Genomic DNA, 16,832 nt, shown 5'->3' on the forward strand with positions numbered 1-16,832 from the left:
CAAGATCAACGCCAAGCGTCACGCCTGGAGGAAACCTGGCACCATCCCTGCAGTGAAGCATGGTGGTGACAACATCATGCTGTGGGGATGTTTTTCAGCGGCAGGGACTGGGAAACTAGTCAGGATCGAGGCAAAGATGAACGGAGCAAAGTACAGAGAGATCCTTGATAAAAACCTCCTCTGGAGCACTCAGGACCTCAGACTGGGGAGAAAGTTCCCCTTCCAACAGGACAATGATCCTAAGCCACAAGCCAAGACAACGCAGGAATGGCCTCGGGTCAAGTCTCAGAATGTCTTTGAGTGGCCCAGCCAGAGCCAGGACTTGAACCGGATCAAACATCTCTGGAGAGACTCATAACCATGTAGCATCATGAAAATAAAATAACAGTTAAAACCGTTTAAATAGGGCAACATTCAATTCAGGATTTGTATTTATTTTGTATTTTCATGTAGATAAACTTGACCTAATAGCAGGAGTGTTTACTAATGATTATTAGAAATTGTTTTGCCAACTTTGTCTCTCTATTCAACATCTCCTCCTCCTCCCAACTAATTATGCGCAAGGGTGCAGGGCGTGCTATAGGCCACGGCCCTACAGTAAAAAAAAAAAAATATATACATTTTTTTTAAAGGCTTGCACATTTTCAGTGCTTGCTAGTAAAACAAATTGGACTTCTTTTAAAAAAGGTTGGATGTGTCTGACTATTCATTAATTATTCAGCAGCAGTCAACAAGGTTGTACAGACTCCGAGGCCTATAATGTGCTAATGTTTGTGTCAAATGGACAATGTGCCATTCCACTCCAATCTGGCATCATGGTATAATCTTCCTTTATAGCCCAGCTGCTTTTTGTTGTTCTTTTTTTTTTAACATGCATTCAAATTATACTAGGTCCTCTCAGTATTTGAAAAACCTTTCCAACACTCTCCGCCTCGATAATCCGAGTCGCTGATAAATGATTTATGGACATGTTGAGTGTGTTTGTTTCTATTTTAATGACTGTCAATTTCATCTTCATACTCGAGCAGAGCTGTCCCCTTCATACTTTCCTTGTCAATTCATTGTCTTACAGCCTTCTTTCAGAAAACCTAAAACCTAGGTTGTGTTTTTACAGGTTTTAAGGAAAGCTGAAATAGGGAGAATGAGGATGGAGATGAAAAGAGGAGAGGAGAGGGCAAAACAACACTGTTACCACTCTGCCTTGAAGGCTGTAGTTAGTCAGTGTGAGCCCTGAGTGAGAGAGGCAGCATGGAGACAGAGACCGTAAAAGCACAGGCACTGGCTAGCAGAGCAGCTGGCACAAGCCTCTCTTTATAGCTGCAGGCGAAGTGCGTGTGTGTGTGTGTGTGTGTGTGTGTGTGTGTGTGTTTGACACCGGTGACATGCTGAGAGGAACAGAGTCAGTGGGTTCGGCAGGGAGCAGATAATTAACAGAAAGGCATCCATTAAAATAATAATATGGGCTTTGAATCTCGTCGGTAGGCAGGGATCACATGGGTCAACGAGCCATTTACAGGCAGCATTAATGCCTTTTTAAAATGCCCGATGTCCTTTAATTGCCTTATAAAGTTATCCTTAGGCAGGGTTCTGTTTAAAATGCCTTTTACCTAGACTATATGAGAGTCATAGTGGCAGGGATAGAGTAATTACTAGTTTGGTAAGAGTGAATGAGATGTAAAGACCTGCTCAATGATCGTTCTTTGAGTAGTTACTTTCACCTGTACATCTCCAACTTTGGACCATATGAGCTCAACCTACCACTCCTCAATGTGTCTCAACCACATCCCCACTGTCCCCAGTCCCCGTGTACCCCTTCAACCCCAGCCATCTCTTGACACACGCTGTCCCTCCAAATAAGTGTCCCTCCAATTTACTGTCCCCTTAAACTGTATGTCCCTCCAACCCACTCAACCCACCAGTAGGCAAACCAATGTACTCCTCCACCAATGACTTCCCGCCTCCAACTCCCCACCCATGCCCCCTTATATCACCCCTTGCAGTTCCGCAGGTAGTCACTTACTATGTGCAGCTCCAGGTAGTCTCCCAGTCCCTCTGCGCTTTCCACCCTGACCAGCACGGCCTCCTTCAGCTGCGTGCTGAATCCCACCGCCAGCCGGTCTGCCCGTGTGCTCGGCCGGTCGTTGGGGGGCCAGGTGTATGTGATGAGGGCTCCTCCTCTCCCGAAGATGTAGGTTGTCCCAGCTGTGGACAGAAGAGGGCCAATGTGTCATATATGATGGATACTATTCCATAGACCTATATCATGTGGTGCAGTGGAAGGTCAAAGCCAAAGAACAAACTATCGAAAACAAAGCTTTGGTTTAAGGTAGGTGCTTGTCGTTGTCTGCTGTTGAGCCATAGCAGGTATGTCTTCCCTAATCTGGCACACACAAAGCAGTGCTTTCTGGGACAGAGCCTATTCTCTCACATCAAAATCATTCCGTTTCTACAGAGTAACGTGGCAAGTCCAATTCCCCTTTCTCCTGGTTGTATTCTTCTGCGCTGACTAATTATCTCTGCATGGCAGTGGAGACAGAAGAGCAGGCGGAGAGAGGGAGGAGGAAGAGGAGGGATGGGCGAGGAAGAGGAGGGAGGGAAAGAAATTAGGAAAGGGGGTGGCGACAAGGTGTGAGACGCAATGGTTGGAAGTGATGAAGGCAGTGCGAGAACAGTTCGAGGCAGAGAGTTCATCTGTTCCACCACTACACCACTCTGTTCTGTTGTAGTGTTCCTGCTCAAAGGCATTAGGGCAGTTCAAGATGAGAGGAGATACATGGAAGGAAACTGCTCTAAAATGGCTGTCGGTAGGAAGGCAGCCATGTTGCAGAGAGATTGAGGAACAGAGGCTGTAACAGTATCAGCAGCTCCCCCGCTCAGGTGTGAGTTCCCCCCCCCCCCCCCCCCCCTCTATTTGCTTCAGCATGAGGCACGTGATGCCTCGGCTCTCTGGGTCCCAGCCTTCCAATCTAATTTTCTTTTCTAAATAAACAAGATGCGTGACTGAAATACTATAACTAGCCCACAGCATGAAAAAAACGGCTTAGAGGAAGAAGATGCACAACAAAGGGTTTTGATTTCTCCCCTCCTCTATCTGGCAGGGAAGAATGCAGAGCATTGTGGGATAAATGTAAATGATGATGATGATGAGGATGAAGATGACAAAGAGTCATTAACCTTAACATTAAATCAACACTATGCAATCCATAGACAATTCCAGACGTCATTCCCAGAGCAAAGTTTTACAATCAATACCTCTCTTTCTCAATTTGTCAGGGTAGAATGCAGAGCATTGTCAATAAATCAATAGAAAGGATGATGGTGAGGATGAGGATGATGATGATGATGATGATGATAACTGAAGACAGAAAATTCCCACCTCATATAAACTCAGCAAAAAAGAAACGTCCCTTTTTCAGGACCCTGTCTTTCAAAGATAATTTGTAAAAATCTAAATAACTTCAAAGATCTTCATTGTAAAGGGTTTAAACACTGTTTCCCATGCTTGTTCAATGAACCATGAACAATTAATGAACATGCACCTGTGGAACGGTCGTTAAGACACTAACAGCTTACAGACGGTAGATAATTAAGGTCACAGTTATGAAAACTTAGGACACTAAAGAGGCCTTTCTACTGACTCTGAAAAACACCAAAAGAAAGATGCCCAGGGTCCCTGCTCATCTGCGTGAATGTGCCTTAGGCGTGCTGCAAGGAGGCATGAGGACTGCAGATGTGGCCAGGGAAATAAATTGCAATGTCCGTACTGTGAGATGCCTAAGACAGCGCTACAGGAAGACAGGACGGACAGCTGATCGACCTCACAATGGCAGACCACATATAACAACACCTGCACAGGAACGGTACATCCGAACATCACACCTGCGGGACAGGTACAGGATGGCAACAACTGCCCGAGTTACACCAGGAACACACAATCCCTCCATCAGTGCTCAGATTGTCCGCCATAGGCTGAGAGAGGCTGGAATGAGGGCTTGTAGGCCTGTTGTAAGGCAGGCCCTCACCAGACATCACCAGCAACAACGTCGCCATGGGCACAAACCCACCGTCGAGGGACCAGACAGGACTGACAAAAAGTGCTCTTCATTGATGAGACGCGGTTTTGTCTCACCAGGGGTGATGGTCGGAATCACGTTTATCGTCGAAGGAATGTGCGTTACACCAAGGCCTGAACTCTGGAGCGGGATTGATTTGAGGGTGGAGGGTCCATCATGGTCTGGGGCAGTGTCACCGGACTGAGCTTGTTGTCATCTCAACGCTGTGCGTTACAGGGAAGACATCCTTCTCCCTCATGAGGTACCCTTCCTGCAGGTTCACCCTGCCACCAGCCATTCTGCTCGTTCTGTGAGTGATTTCCTGCAAGACAGGAATGTCAGTGTTCTGCCATGGCCAGGGAAGAGCCCGGATCTCAATCCCAATGAGCACGCCTGGGACCTGTTGGATTGAAAGGTGAAGGCTAGGGCCATTCCGCCCAGAAATGTCCGGGAACTTGCAGGTGCCTTGGTGGAAGAGTGGGGTAACATCTCACAGCAAGAACTGGCAAATCTGGTGCAGGCCATGAGGAGGAGATGCACTGCAGTATTTAATGCAGCTGGTGGCCACACCAGATACTGACTGTTATTTTTGATTTTGAATCCCCCTTTTTTCAGGGACACATTATTCAATTTTTGTTAGTCACGTGTCTGTGGAACTTGTTCAGTTTATGTCTCAGTTGTTGAATCTTGTTATGTTCATACAAATATTTACACATGTTAAGTTGGCTGAAAATGAACGCAGTTGACAGTGAGAGGACGTTTCTTTTTTTTCTGAGCTTATATTTAGAATATCTGCATCTCAGTTTACTCATATCGCAGTAAACCAACACTGCATACTCTATTAGCAATTTAATTCCAGATGTCATGCCCAGAGCAAAGAGATGAACATCTCTTCAATTCAACACCTCCCACCGTAATAGCACAAACTCAAAAGCTGCAAAGTACCTTTTGCCAAATAATCTTCAAATAAACTTTATTTCCACTCCCCCCTCTAAGTGTATGATTTTTTTTCAGTTTATTTTCTTTAGTCCTTGTCCTGTGTGGCGGCAGGCCGGCTGTCTGCAGAAGTGGTGGCCACCTGCTGTTACGGCGACCCTGCAGCAGCCCACTAAGCGAAGAGACAAAGAGGTGACGAGGCATCTAATGAGGTAGTCTGGCAGGTTCTCCCTGACTGAGCCCACGTCTTAGTGTTTCAGAGACACCCAACACCTGCTCCTGGTCTGCTCGACCATTGGTGCAGAGACAATGCATGCAGAGCCATGCTAACCACCAAAAACCTCTCCCTTTTCTACACACCAGGGATGGGGTAAGAAAGAGGTGTAGACGTGAGACATGGAGGGAGAGGGAAGGGGTAGAAGAGGGAACGCGAGAGGAAATTATCGCAAAGGAGTGGGAGAGGGGAAGCAGGAGAGAGAGAGAGAACAATATTAAAAGAGAGAGATAGGAAAGGAGAGAGAGAGAGAGAACAATAATATGAGAGAGATAGGAAAGGAGAGAGAGAGAGAACAATAATACGAGAGAGATAGGAAAGGAGAGAGAGAGAGAGAACAATAATACGAGAGAGATAGGAAAGGAGAGAGAGAGAAAATTATAATACGAGAGAGATAGGAAAGGAGAGAGAGAGAGAGAGAGAACAATAATACGAGAGAGATAGGAGAGAGAGAGAGGGAGAACAGTAATACGAGAGAGATAGGAAAGGAGAGAGAGAGAGAGAACAATAATACGAGAGAGATAGGAGAGGAGAGAGAGAGAGAGAACAATAATACGAGAGAGATAGGAAAGGAGAGAGAGAGAGAACAATAATACGAGAGAGATAGGAAAGGAGAGAGAGAGAGAGAACAATAATACGAGAGAGATAGGAAAGGAGAGAGAGAGAACAATAATAGGAGAGAGATAGGAAAGGAGAGAGAGAGAACAATAATACGAGAGAGATAGGAAAGGAGAGAACAATAATACGAGAGAGATAGGAAAGGAGAGAGAGAGAGAAAATTAAAATACGAGAGAGATAGGAAAGGAGAGAGAGAGAGAGAGAGAGAGAGAGAACAATAATACGAGAGAGATAGGAGAGAGAGAGAGAGAACAGTAATATGAGAGAGATAGGAAAGGAGAGAGAGAGAGAGAACAATAATACGCGAGAGATAGGAGAGGAGAGAGAGAGAGAGAACAATAATACGAGAGAGATAGGAAAGGAGAGAGAGAGAGAGAACACTAATACGAGAGAGATAGGAAAGGAGAGAGAGAGAGAACAATAATACGAGAGAGATAGGAAAGGAGAGAGAGAGAGAACAATAATACGAGAGAGATAGGAAAGGAGAGAGAGAGAACAATAATAGGAGAGAGATAGGAAAGGAGAGAGAGATAACAATAATACGAGAGAGATAGGAAACGAGAGAGAGAGAGAGAACAATAATACGAGAGAGATAGGAAAGGAGAGAGAGAGAGAAAACAATAATACGAGAGAGATAGGAGAGGAGAGAGAGAGAGAGAACAATAATACGAGAGAGATAGGAGAGGAGAGAGAGAGAGAGAACAATAATACGAGAGAGATAGGAAAGGAGAGAGAGAGAACAATAATAGGAGAGAGATAGGAAAGGAGAGAGAGAGAGAACAATAATAGGAGAGAGATAGGAAAGGAGAGAGAGAGAGAACAATAATAGGAGAGAGATAGGAAAGGAGAGAGAGAGAGAGAACAATAATACGAGAGAGATAGGAAAGGAGAGAGAGAGAGAGAACAATAATACGAGAGAGATAGGAGAGGAGAGAGAGAGAGAGAACAATAATACGAGAGAGATAGGAGAGGAGAGCGAGAGAGAGAACAATAATACGAGAGAGATAGGAAAGGAGAGAGAGAGAGAACAATAATACGAGAGAGATAGGAGAGGAGAGAGAGAGAGAGAACAATAATCCGAGAGAGATAGGAAAGGAGAGAGAGAGAGAGAGAACAATAATACGAGAGAGATAGGAGAGGAGAGAGAGAGAGAGAACAATAATCCGAGAGAGATAGGAAAGGAGAGAGAGAGAGAGAGAGAACAATAATATGAGAGAGATAGGAGAGGAGAGAGAGAGAGAGAACAATAATATGAGAGAGATAGGAAAGGAGAGAGAGAACAATAATAGGAGAGAAATAGGAGAGGAGAGAGAGAGAGAACAATAATAGGAGAGAGATAGGAAAGGAGAGAGAGAGAGAACAATAATACGAGAGAGATAGGAAAGGAGAGAGAGAGAGAACAATAATAGGAGAGAGATAGGAAAGGAGAGAGAGAGAGAGCAATAATACGAGAGAGATAGGAAAGGAGAGAGAGAGAGAGAGAACAATAATACGAGAGAGATAGGAGAGGAGAGAGAGAGAGAGAACAATAATACGAGAGAGATAGGAGAGGAGAGAGAGAGAGAACAATAATACGAGAGAGATAGGAAAGGAGAGAGAGAGAGAGAACAATAATACGAGAGAGATAGGAGAGGAGAGAGAGAACAATAATACGAGAGAGATAGGAAAGGAGAGAGAGAGAGAGAACAATAATACGAGAGAGATAGGAGAGGAGAGAGAGAGAGAGAACAATAATACGAGAGAGATAGGAAAGGAGAGAGAGAGAGAACAATAATAGGAGAGAGATAGGAAAGGAGAGAGAGAGAGAACAATAATAGGAGAGAGATAGGAAAGGAGAGAGAGAGAGAACAATAATAGGACAGAGATAGGAGAGGAGAGAGAGAGAGAAACTAAGTATTTCCATCCACAGTTTTTATGCGAGTACAGTCATACCGTATACAAATCACGACAGCTGGGATGGAAACGGTTTGTTTCAGTACAATTTTATAAATGGCGATAGATATTTTGATTGTTCGAGATAATGGGATGTTTTTGTGTCTGTGAAAATGAATTTTGCGAGAAATGGTAGTTGGAACGCCTTTAAGCGCAAATATTGACATAACAACCATCATAATAAAGTTGGAGTCACTAGGTGATATGGTGTGTGATCCTCCCACTACGACTCGGGAAACCATTCAGCTTATTAGGCTACAGATGAAATAAGTTACGACGCATGTCACAGAGTGGTGGAAGTGCAAGTTGATCTCGATGCTCCTTTCCAATACATTTCGAGGGTCTTATTCTGGTGACAGACATGAGGATTGTTGCTTGCCTGTCGTTTGACAAATACAAATACTATCCATAATAATCGTATCATGTAGACTACCCTACCCGCACTGTATCTGTGAGCTGTTGGCTGATGCTCAGGTGCCAAGACCAGAGTAGACACATTTGCTATTCAACGCGACAGTTTTTGTTTTACAAAACCATCGGTAGAGGTGAAAAAACTTTTATTCGGTATATGAAAACTTAAGTGAAAAGGTACATTTTGTGTGCAACTACGTCATCTCTCACTGATTTTTGTTATCCACAACAAGTCCGTTTGGTGGAAACACACCACTGGTGGGAAAACGCGCATTATTTCTTCATGCAAATTTTTTTATATTTGCATGAAAATCTGGCGCCAATTAGACGGAAAGCTAGCTGCCGAGAGAGATAAAAGGAGATGGAGACAGTCCGGGAGAGAGGCTGAGCTATCAGCATAACTCCCTAAGTCTCCACACTGCCCATGTGATACTTAAGACTGGAGTTAAAACTAAATGAATAAGGCCTTGGGAGACTTCCCTCGGCAAACAAAACTCGGGGTAGACTATGGATTTTCCACTGACCTTGACCGGCCTGCCTCTAATCAAGCAATCTGTTCTCTCTGTTTCACTGGAACAACAATAATGATGGAAACACACCGTGGCACTTATGTTTATTTTGCAGACTGAAAAAAAAAAGAGCTAAATATTGAATGCGTTTGTCCAATTAGCTCGAGTTGGGATCGATGTCTGCCAATCAATGCTCTCTACCTGGAACAGAGAGGCATGAGGATAGATCAAACATCTCAGGATGCCCGTTGATTATTATTTCCATTTTCGGGGCCAGTTTGGTCATTTGGATTGGAAGAAAAATAACACTTTATTTTTGGTCGTGGCCGGTGGAAAAATAATCATAAAGCGCCCCCCCGAATCAAACGTGTAATGGAAAAGCAGATTGATTTTAATTTTCCCTATACAGGGCAGGTGGAGTGTGTCGTGTGTGTGGTGAGGTTTGTTCTATTGGACACTCTCTGTGAATAGCCATTGGTGTGGGCTAAAGCAAAGCATTCTGGGACACTTTTCCCCCACAACAGGTATAAAATAAACAGGTCATCACAGACACACAGCAAGACGGCAAGACCGCACTAGATGTCTTTCATCCCCGACAGACCAACGTCTACTGCATTCAGCCCATATACATGATGTATAACACTGTGGCTTATGTCAAAAGACTTCATTAATTTTAATGTTCTATGTAATTGTGTGATTCAGCCTTTCTGATGACTCACAGTGACGAAGGACAAGTTAATCCCGTAACTGGAACAACAACAACACTGTTTCTATATTTAACAGTGGCTAGACAGAAAAAGCAAGAAAGTGTCTCTTCAGACTCAGTCCTCAAACCCTCTCTGTCGCTGTTTCTGTTCATAAATGAACCAAGTGAGTTGTTGGTGTAGTTAGTCCGTGTGACAAAGGGAGTTACACTGCTATGCTGATACCTTTTGAGAGCAGACAGAAACATTGGAAAAGATTGTGAAACTTCTCTTCAGAACCAATGGTTGACTGGATACATTGCAGAAAGGACATTGTCCAACGCAAACTCTGTTGATCTCAACGTGAACAGATACAACAGAAACACGCGAGCACACACGCAGTACCAGTCAAATGTTTGGACACACCTACTCATTCAAGGGTTTTTCTTTATTTGTACTATTTTCTACATTGTATAATAATAGTGAAGACATCAAAACTATGAAATAACACATATGGAATCATGAAGTAACCCCCCAAAAAGTGTTAAAACAAATCCGAATCTAATTTATATTTCAGATGCTTCAAAGTAGCACCCTTTTGCCTTGATGACAGCTTTGCACACTCTTGGCATTCTCTCAACCAGCTTCACCTGGAATACTTTTTCAACAGTCTTGAAGGAGTTCACACATATGCTGAGCACTTATTGGCTGCTTTTCCTTCATTCTGTGGTCCAACTCATCCCAAACCATCTCAAATGGGTTGAGGTCGGGTGATTGTGGAGGCCAGGTCATCTGATGCAACACTCCATCACTCTCCTTCTTGGTAAAATAGCCTTTACACGACCTAGAGGTGTGTTGTCCTGTTGAAAAACAAATGATAGCCCTACTAAGCGCAAATCAGATGGGATGGTGTATCACTGCAGAATGCTGTGGTAGTCATGCTGGTTAAGTGTGTCTTGAATTCTAAATAAATCACCAACAGTGTCACTAGCAAAGCACCATCCCACCTCCTCCTCCATGCTTCACAGTGGATCCACAAATGCAGAGATCATCCAGCCCCTACTCTGTGTCTCACAAAGACACGGCGGTTGGAACCAAAAATCTACAATTTGGATTTTCCACCGGTCTAATGTCCATTGCTCGTGTTTCTTGGCCCAAGCAAGTCTCTTCTTCTTATTGGTGTCCTTTAGTAGTGGTTTCTTTGCAGCAATTCGACCATGAAGGACTGATTCACGCAGTGTCCTCTGAACAGTTGATGTTGAGATGTGTCTGTTACTTGAACTCTGTGAAGCATTTATTTGTGCTGCAATTTCTGAGGCTGGTAACTCTAATGAACTTATCCTCTGCAGTAGAGGTAACTCTCTTCCTTTCCTGTGGCGGTCCTCATGAGAGACAGTTTCATCGTAGCGCTTGAGGATTTTTGCGACTGCACAAAGTTCTTGAAATGTTCCGTATTGAATGACCTTCATGTCTTGCCATAATATGATGGACTTGGTCTTTTGCCAAATAGGGCTATCTTCAGTATACCACCCCTACCTTGTCACAACACAACTGATTAGCTCAAATGCATTAAGAAGGAAAGAAATTCCACAGATGAACTTTTAACAAGGCACACATGTTAATTGAAATTCATTCCAGGTGACTACCTCTAGAATCTGGTTGAGAAAATGCCAAGAGTGTGCAAAGCTGTTATCAAGGCAAAGAGAGAGTATAAAGAGAGTTTGAAGAGTATAAAATATATTTCGATTTGTTTAACACTTTTTGGGTTACTACATGATTCCATATGTGTTATTTCATAGTTGTGATGTCTTCACTATTATTCTACAATGTAGAAAAGAGTAAGAATAAAGAAAAACCCTTGAATGAGTTAGGTGTGTCCAAACTTTTGACTGGTACTGTGTGTGCTCACACACACTCACTCACATACACGCACACACACCTTTGGCAGTTTGACAATCTACTCCAGCGACTGCCACTGATGCGGGGTTGATTGTGTCAGATAGCTATTTCTCTGTAGGCCCATAAAAAAAATGTAACGTCTGCGGGTAAGAGATTGGCCCATATTATCTAGCGTGAAAATAGTCTGAGGAAGCCTGGCCTTTTACTCTGATGGGGTGGGACAGAGTGTGTGTGGAATACTGTGTGTGTGTGTGTGTGTGTGTGTGTGTGTGTGTGTCTGTGTGTGTCTGTGTGTGTGCAGTTCTCAAGCCCAATTTGATTGCATTGCAGAATTAACTTTCTGGTCCACCCCTATGGTGGCCACACTGCTCTTTAGATTCTGCTCTAAAGAGCAGTTTGACGCAACACTGGCCATGACGACCAATGGAACTGAGAGAAAATAACACCTGTATCGCAATGGTATGGAGGCACAGGAGTGCTCCATTGATTCTACAAACAAGTTTTGGGCTGCAAGAATTCACTAGCTTGTTTTTTTTGGCAAACTACTCGAGACCCTGCTCTTCCACTGTGTCACAAAATGGAGAGAATGGGATAAAGGGATGTACGGGAGGACCAGCAAAGGAGGGATGGAAAGGAGGGAGGTCAGAGACAAACAGTTTTACATGCAGATAAGGGGAACTTCTCTCTGAGGGTTGATAGGTAGGACGCTGATAGGTAGCCCGGATACGTTACGAGGACTGCTTATCGATTATGCCAAAAAAATGCACTTCTGCCCGATGACACGTGCGATAGCTCTGGGGGCGTCTCTGGAATGCCACATCGAGAGTGATAATGGGCCGACTCAAAGATGTAATCACCGACAGTCACACGCGCCCTCCCGAATCAAACCACACACACACACACACCCACACAACCCCACCCTCCCACTACACAGCTGCAGGAACATTCTTGCCGGGCTCCTAATAACCTGCCAATCAAAGATTCCGGGGCAAACAGAGGTTCAGCCCTTGGACTCTCCCAGCCTAATTATTCCTCACATTCACAGGCTACAGCGCACCACACATTCACAGCGAATGATAGATTTTTTGGGGGGAAAATAACAAGAAATGTGATATTAGCCAGGTTTCACCTCTGATTATGTCAATGGCGGGAACATACAGCATCTTACGGGCAGAGGTAGGAAAAGGGTTCCTTCTACATGTGGCTCATTGGACGAACCAGAGTCAACGAGACACAGGGAAGAGTTAAAGCGAGACACCAACGTCTCCAGCACGGTGCCATCATTATTATGCAAGACTCTGGAAAGGTCAGGATTCTTTGTTCTTCCCTATATCTGAGAAGATACACCCCTGTGGTGGTTGCCTCGGCGATTTGTGCTCTTCTTGTTAGCGCACCGCGGGGCAAATTAGCATTAACATCATACTAATTACCCTCCGGTGTAAGAAAACAAACGAGGGCTAATGACTTGCACCTGTCGCTCCATCTCTCCATTGGTGACCTTATGAAAAAAGCGTCTCACCTCGTTGGAACCAGCCTTGTGAAAATTTGAGGAGCGTAAAGTTCACAATGCACAACAACACATCCATCACTCTATTATGGGAAAACTCACATTAAAAGGGTATTGTGATGGAGAAAAGTAGGAAAATGGACTCGTCTTGTACTGTGGCCTAAATAACAAGTACTCAGCCATACGGAAGAAAGCTAGCTCCTAGTGTCTATTTTGCAAATCATATTCAATTTTAAAGAGACTCTTGGCTCTCCCAGTAGCTTATAAAAGCGTATAGCTCATTGATTTCATAAATGAAATTAGCCTTAAACATCTAGGAACCCAAAGGTTGTGTGTTCGAATCACAGACAACTTCAGCACTTTTGCTAATTAGCAACTTTGCAACTACTTACATCTACTATGTAACTGTTAGCTAATCCAACCCCTAACCCTAACCCCTAGCCAAATTAACATTAGTCACCGAGCCACCTAGCTAAGGTTAGAAATAACAAATTGGAATTTGCAACATATAGGTATTGCAAATTCAAAACATACTGTATCATACGAATTGAAATTCGTAATATATAGTGTCTTCGGAAAGTATTCAGACCCCTTGACCTTTTCGACATTTTGTTACAGCATCATTCTAAAATGGATTAAATAAAAACAATTCCTCAAATCTTCACATAATACCCTATAATGACAATGTGAAAATAGGTTTTTCGAAATGTTTGCAAATGTATATAAACACAAAACCTTATTTACATAAGTTTCAAACCCTATGAGACTCCAAATTGAGCTCAGTGGCATCCTGTTTCCATTGATCATCCTTGAGATGTTTCTACAACTTGTTTGGAGTCCACCTGTGGTAAATTCAATTGATTGGACATGATTTGGAATGGCACACCCCTATATATAAGGTCCCATAGTTGACAGTGCATGTTAGAGAAAAAACCAAGCCATGAGGTTTGACGGAATTGTCCATAGAGCTCCGAGACAGGGTTGTGTCGAGGCACAGATCTGGGCATTGAAGGTCACCAAGAACACAGTGGAAGAACTTTGGAACCACCAAGACTCTTCCCAGAGCTGGCCGTCTGGCCAAACTGAGCAATCGGGGGGAGAAGGCCCTTGGTCGGGGAGGTGACCAATAACCTGATGGTCACTCTGACAGAGATCTAGAGTTCAACTGTGGAGAAGGGAGAACCTTCCAGAAGGACAACCATCTCTGCACACTCCACCAATCAGGCCTTCATGGTAGAGTGGCCAGAGGGAAGTCACTCCTCAGTAAAAGGCACATGACAGCCCGTTGGAGTTTGTCAAAAGACACCTAAAGACTCTCAGACCATGAGAAACAAGATTCTCTGGTCTGATGAAACCAAGATTGAACTATTTGGCCAGAATGCCAAGCGTCACATCTGGAGGAAACCTGGCACCATCCCTATGGTGAAGCATGGTGGCGGCAGGATAATAAAGTGAGAATATTTTTCAGCAGCAGGGACTGGGAGACTAGTCAGGATCAAGGCAAACATGAAAGGAGCAAAGTACAGAGAGATCATTGATGAAAACCTGCTCCAGAGCTCTCAGGACCTCAGACTGGGGCAAAGTCTCAATGGAACAAGTCTCAATGTACCTGAGTGGCCCAGCCAGAGCCCGGACTTAAACCTGATTGAATATCTCTGGAGAGACCTGAAAATAACTGTGCAAGCAACGTTCCCCATCCAATCTGCAGAGAAGAATGGGAGAAACTCCCCAAATACAGGTGTGCCAAGCCTCTAGCATCATACCCAAGAAGACTCAAGGCTGTAATCACTGCAAACGGCAGTCCAACATAGTCCTGAGTTAAGAGTCTGAATACTTACAGTTGAAGTCGGAAGTTTACACACACCTTAGCCAAAGACATTTAAACTCAGTTTTCCACAATTACTGACATTTGATATTAGTAAAAATCCCCTGTCTTAGGTCAGTTAGGATCACCACAAATGTTCTATGGGACTGAGGTCAGGGCTTTGTGATGGCCACTCCAATACTTTGACTTTGTTGTCCTTTAAGCCATTTTGCCTGTCAACAGAAAAAAAGGCTGTAACCTAACAAAATGTAGAAAACAAATCAAGGGGTCTGAATACTTCCCCGAAGGCACTGAATCATACGACGTGGATGATGGACAACCACAAAAGAATACATACCATCCACAAAACGTAGCAAATCATACTACGTGTACTATTAATGGTGGCTGGGATGGAGGGTGGAATGGTCCAAGCCAGTGCTAATGACCTTCAGTCTGAGACAAGGTTACAGGATGTTATGGATGGAGAGGGAGTGGACGGAGTGAGGTGGGCGAGTAGATGAAGAAGAGAGAGAAAGAGAGAGAGAGAGCGAGAGAGAGAGAGAGATAGAGAGATGAGAGAGAGAGAGAGAGAGAGAGGTGTGTGTGCTTTTCATTCCTCTGTACTATATATTCTACAGACTGCAGGGCGTCCCACTTCAAAGGCGTTTGGGGATGAAGAGTGAAGAGATGAAAGGAAGACTGACGGACGGATGCTCTGTGTGTGTGTGTGCGTGTGCGTGTGCGTGTGTGTGTGTGTGTGTGTGTTCGTGACTGCGTTTGTGTGTTTGAGTGAGTGTGTTGGGTCTGACACATGAACAAGACGAGCTTTCATGCGTGGGTCAATCAACATGGGGTTTGGGCTTCTGCACAGCTGTTCTAGATGAAAGCTGTTTGCCGTTGCTGAAGCCTCCATGAAAAAATGCCCTGTGAGTGGAAACAATTTCTGGCCATAGGAAATGCATTTTGCATCCCATTACTAAATATGGCTGGTGAATGACTTTTCACTCACCCACACGGTACGGTAAGGAGATCCTGAGGTTCAGGTTGACCCGAGTGACCTCATCGACTGTGGTCACAGAGGGGTTAAAAACACCTAGATACCTTTAGTGTGGAGACTATTGAAATAAGTTTGGACAGGGGGGTTAGGTTAGGCAACCAAAGACCACATAGGGCAGTGGTCAGCCATCTGAAATGTCATCGCCTGGAGCCTCCACGCCTGTCAAAGGAGGATATTTCGTAACAGCGAGGCCTGCCAAAGGCAGAGGAGCCGAAGATAGGAAGTCAAAACGACTGTCTGTCCAACGGACGGACCCCTTCAATGAAAAACGAATTGAGCAAAAACAATAATGGGACGAGATAAAGCCCGAACAAAGGAGCGCAAAGGGGAACAGGGAAGGAGATTCACTGTGGCGTGTCTTGAACCAGAACATTTAGCTGGAAGCATCCCTCTCTCCTTCTCTCAAATCTCTCCTTCCATTAAACCTAGTAGTGATTGGTTCAGGTAGCCTACTGGTTCAGGTAGCCTACTGGTTAGAACGTTGAGTCAGTAGCCGAAAGGTTGCTGGATGGAATCCCCGAGCTGACAAGGTACAAATCTGTTGTTCTATTCCCCAGTAGGCCGTCATTGTAAATAAAAATTTGTTGTTAATTAACTGACTTGCCTAATTAAATAAAGGTTAAATAAAAAATAAAACAGCCCTGTAGCTTTCCTCAATTCAATCTTCTCTCATCCCCCCGTCTCTCTTTTTCCCCCTTACTCTCTCTCCCTTTCTCGCTCTCTTTCCCCATTCTCCCACCTCTCTCGCTTCCTCCCTTTCCCTCTTTCTTTCCCTCCCTCCCTCACTCTCTCTGCCAGTGGTACATAGCAGGCTGCTGTTACACAGCCCCTCCGTTTGTTGGCCGGCTCTGCCAGTGTGGACCAGCCAGCCAGGCTGAACTACAGTAAATAAGGCATATGAACAGAGAGGGAGAAGCAATAAACAAACACATAAACAAGCAGAAAAAACTAATACTGGAGGAGGGCTGGATGGTTGGGTTGTCATTAGTTACCACAGCCACAAAGTCGGCGCAGTGTTTCTAAAGGGCATCTCCCGGTTGCAACGTTACGCAACAGGATGAAGACGACTGATTCCTAGGCATTCTGGATGGCTTCTCCTCGGGCTATGTATGTGCAAGCTGAAGGTCTATCCTGATGTACAGTGAGATGA

At 44.3% G+C, this 16,832-nt stretch overlaps 1 protein-coding gene across 7 annotated transcripts in view; it reads right to left on the reverse strand.

Annotated features, from left to right (window-relative positions):
* LOC110531840 (neurexin-2) overlaps window positions 1-16,832 on the reverse strand; it is a 1,034,463-nt gene that overhangs the window by 210,263 nt on the left and 807,368 nt on the right. For all 7 annotated transcript variants that reach the window (XM_036987703.1, XM_036987707.1, XM_036987704.1 and 4 more), the window contains one exon: window positions 2,021-2,202. In XM_036987703.1, coding sequence (XP_036843598.1) covers window positions 2,021-2,202 — 182 coding nt within the window. The remainder of the gene's footprint in view (window positions 1-2,020; window positions 2,203-16,832) is intronic.

This window comes from Oncorhynchus mykiss, chromosome 9 (genome assembly GCF_013265735.2).
Source record: "Oncorhynchus mykiss isolate Arlee chromosome 9, USDA_OmykA_1.1, whole genome shotgun sequence".
Taxonomy (NCBI): domain Eukaryota; kingdom Metazoa; phylum Chordata; class Actinopteri; order Salmoniformes; family Salmonidae; genus Oncorhynchus; species Oncorhynchus mykiss.